This window comes from Eucalyptus grandis, chromosome 3 (assembly GCF_016545825.1).
Source record: "Eucalyptus grandis isolate ANBG69807.140 chromosome 3, ASM1654582v1, whole genome shotgun sequence".
NCBI classification, from domain to species: Eukaryota; Viridiplantae; Streptophyta; class Magnoliopsida; order Myrtales; family Myrtaceae; genus Eucalyptus; species Eucalyptus grandis.
This window is the reverse complement of record NC_052614.1, coordinates 7,928,562-7,931,714: the sequence shown is the minus strand read 5'-3', so window position 1 is coordinate 7,931,714 and position 3,153 is coordinate 7,928,562. Positions and strand designations below refer to the sequence as shown.

The following is a 3,153-nucleotide window of genomic DNA, read 5'->3' as shown; positions in this document are numbered from 1 at the left end:
TGTCTTTCTTCGCTCTCGATATCTTGGAACCCGCGTTATCTTTGTTTATTAGAGAGATGAAACAGGAGGGGACAGATTCGCTGGAACACAGAAGAGAGAGAGAGAGAGAGAGAGAGAGAGAGAGAGGGAAGAAGAAGACAAAGCGCAATCAAGAGCAAGCTGAGGGAAAGGAAACAGTGGAACTCGTGTCGAGTTTGGATTTTACTTGATCCCCTGCTTCGGGACCACAGATATTGGCCATTAGCAAGCGACGTAATCATCATCTGCGAACTACCATTGTCGCTTCTCTGTCTCCGACGCTTCCATTCGTCCAAGTTTTCTGTGCACCCGCCTTACTTTTCCTCACCAATATTGAGTAATTTCTTTAGGGAGATGGAAATTCATCAAAGAGTAAATGTGGAAACAATCTCGTGGTGAATTTACTTGTCAACACTCAACAGGTTTTTCATGCAATCTGGTTTCATTTAGCCTAGCAATGTGGTGATCCGTAAATGATAAAATCGCACTGCGGGCAGAGAAATCAGTAAGAGCGGTAATTGAATAAAGAGAAAGAACTAGCTAAAGACAAAACAAAATCCTCCAATTCTCCATTCTGTAAGATCAAACAGAAGAATTACAGTCTGTACCCCTTCCCACTGGCCCGACACTTATCAACAGAAGTTGTCTCGTACACAGGAAGCTCTGCACTATACTCATCATTAATCGCTGCAAGATGATCGAGCTCGAACAGATCTGAGCTCGAACAACTGGCACCACCATCATCATCGTCTTCTTCTTCTTCTTCTTTTTCTTTTCCTACTACTTTTTCGCAATGACCCTTCAACTCAAAACCCTTCTTCTGATTCTCACGATAATCTCTGAGCAACTCTCTCGCATTCTCTTCGAACCGCCTGCTCTTCTCCATCAACAGATCTTTCAGATTGACACCCCGATCTTGGTCGATTTTCCTAGGCTGAGATTTCCCAATTCTCCAAGCTGTTGGCACCGAGAGAGAGACAGAGCTGCTCTGTTTTTCTCCTTCTCCTCCTCCTCCTGCTTCTTGATGTAGGCATTTGTGGCCGCAGGGTCTGCAATCCTCGTCGACGATGACGCTCACCGGGTAGAAACGGACCGTCCTCTTGGCCCCGCTGCTGCGGAACCGCTCTCGCGTCGAGGGCGAGCGCTTGCTCAGGCACGGCCTCGAGAGCGAAGAAACAGTGGAAAACGTAGAAGCGGAAGAAGAAGCTTGCCCCGACTTCAACTTCCTCTCGAGGTTCGCCTCTGTGGGATCGGACCTCCTCGCGCTCTTCGGCGTCGCGCTGAAGATGGAGTTGATGAAGCTCACTAGCCTCCCGCCGGGCGAGACCGGCTGCTGCTTCACCTTCTTCAGGTTGGCGCAGATCCTCGACGCCGCGGACCTGAAGACGCCGCCCTGGTCTTCTTGGCCCTCTCTCCGCTCGCCAAACGGACCGTGCCGTATCTCCTCCCTTTTGGCGGCGGCGACGACTCTCGTCCTCACGGGCTTGAGCCTGAACGGCGCGAAGCAAGAAGACGACGAACTGGTCGTCGTTCTCGCGCCCCTGACGGACTCGGTGTCCGAGAACGAGAACCCGCCCGAGCTCGAGTCGGAGGAGATGGAAGTGGAGCTAAAGTACAGCGCGTCGCTGTCGTGGTCGGGCTCGTACTTGGGCTTCCTGGGCAGCTCCTGCGAGAAATAGCTCCTCCTCGCGTCCGCCGCCGCGGCGTTGGCCCTGTCGCTGCCGCGCTGCTTCTCGACGGAAGAGGCGGACCGCGGGCCCTGCTGCTTCTTGGACGGCGCCTCCCTGCAGGACCTCTGCTGCTCCGGCTCGCGCCTCGGCTCGCACTCGTCGATGGACCTGTAGATCTCGTCGAGGAGCGTGGACGAGAAGGAGGCGCTGTTGCCGCTCTCCTTCTTCTTCATCTCCCGGAGATACCTCTCCTCTTTCAGTGCCCTCTCGAATCTGTACATTTTTCAGAGGGAAAGAAAGGATGCTGATGAAGAAAGGGAGAAGTGAACGGGGAAGAGGAGGAGAGAGAGGCTTTTATAAAGCGTGCATGCATGGGTCCGGTCCGGTCCTTATGTCTTTGCCTGTCATGGACAGTTTTGGCATGTGCTGACGTGGCGCGTCGTTTGTTTTTACCTTTTATGTTAGCCCCGAAACCGCATCGTGTTTAGGAGCAATTTACGCTGTTCATTTGTGAAAAATGAACCATGCCTTATCGGGTTGTGTCTCTACATTCCACATATGATGTTACGGGAAATGACACAAATAGTCCCTAGATTTAAAACCTAATATGTAATGTGATTCCTATAATTTTTAATTTGTCAACTAGATCCATAAACATTAATTTGGTGTGCAATTTTATCTTTTAAATTTAAATTAATTCAAAGTAGTCCTTGAATTACTAGTATATGTTCAATTTAATCCTTAAATTATATAAAATTGTATTAGGATTTGACATACAATTACAAGGAAATAGAGAGTAAAAGCGAAAAAAAAAAGAATTCAAGGTATAATGTTTTATCTTAATTCACTTTTAAACTAGAGCTACATCTAGTAGAGGGTTTCGGAATAATTAGTACATTGCATCTATTTATTATATCTCTCAATTACGATAAAAGAGATTATATATACTTAGTAATTATTCATGGCCAAGTCCAAACTACCAATGAAATATGTGTTCAAACTATAAAAGCCTTTTTACAACCATAAAAAAAAAAAAAATGACAGTGAAAGTCCTCTAACGATTTGGGGGCACTATCAAGAATACCTTCAGACTCCAATGAGAGCAGGATCCTTGTGTCATCCTGTTGATGGAAAATATGAATCATACCTCAATAAAATATTTAATGTATTTTTTCAACAAATTCGAGTTTAAGAACAATATTAAATATTTTCACATAGTTCGGAATTAAATTGAATATAAACAAAAAAAAATTAGGAATCTCATTAAAAAAAATTAAAAATTTAAAAACGATATTGCATGCTGGAATAGATCCGATGGATCTAATCAGGTTCTTTGAACCCAGACACTCAACTTCGTCGACTTAGTGTTTGAAGTCATCGCATGCTTGTCGCCATAGGCAAATAAGCAAATTTGCACATATTTTCGGGTGGCACATTGCACAACGCTAATGTCCCTCCACATTTA

At 45.8% G+C, this 3,153-nt stretch overlaps 1 protein-coding gene across 1 annotated transcript; it reads right to left on the bottom strand.

Annotated features, from left to right (window-relative positions):
- Positions 1-426: 426 nt before the first annotated feature.
- Positions 427-1,969, bottom strand: LOC104438977 (protein BIG GRAIN 1-like B). Its single transcript, XM_039309269.1, has 3 exons — positions 817-1,969; positions 618-705; positions 427-505 (listed from the first exon to the last, which is right to left on the bottom strand). The coding sequence occupies exons 1-3, from the start codon at positions 1,967-1,969 to the stop codon at positions 427-429; spliced, it is 1,320 nt and encodes a 439-aa protein (XP_039165203.1).
- Positions 1,970-3,153: the final 1,184 nt, after the last annotated feature.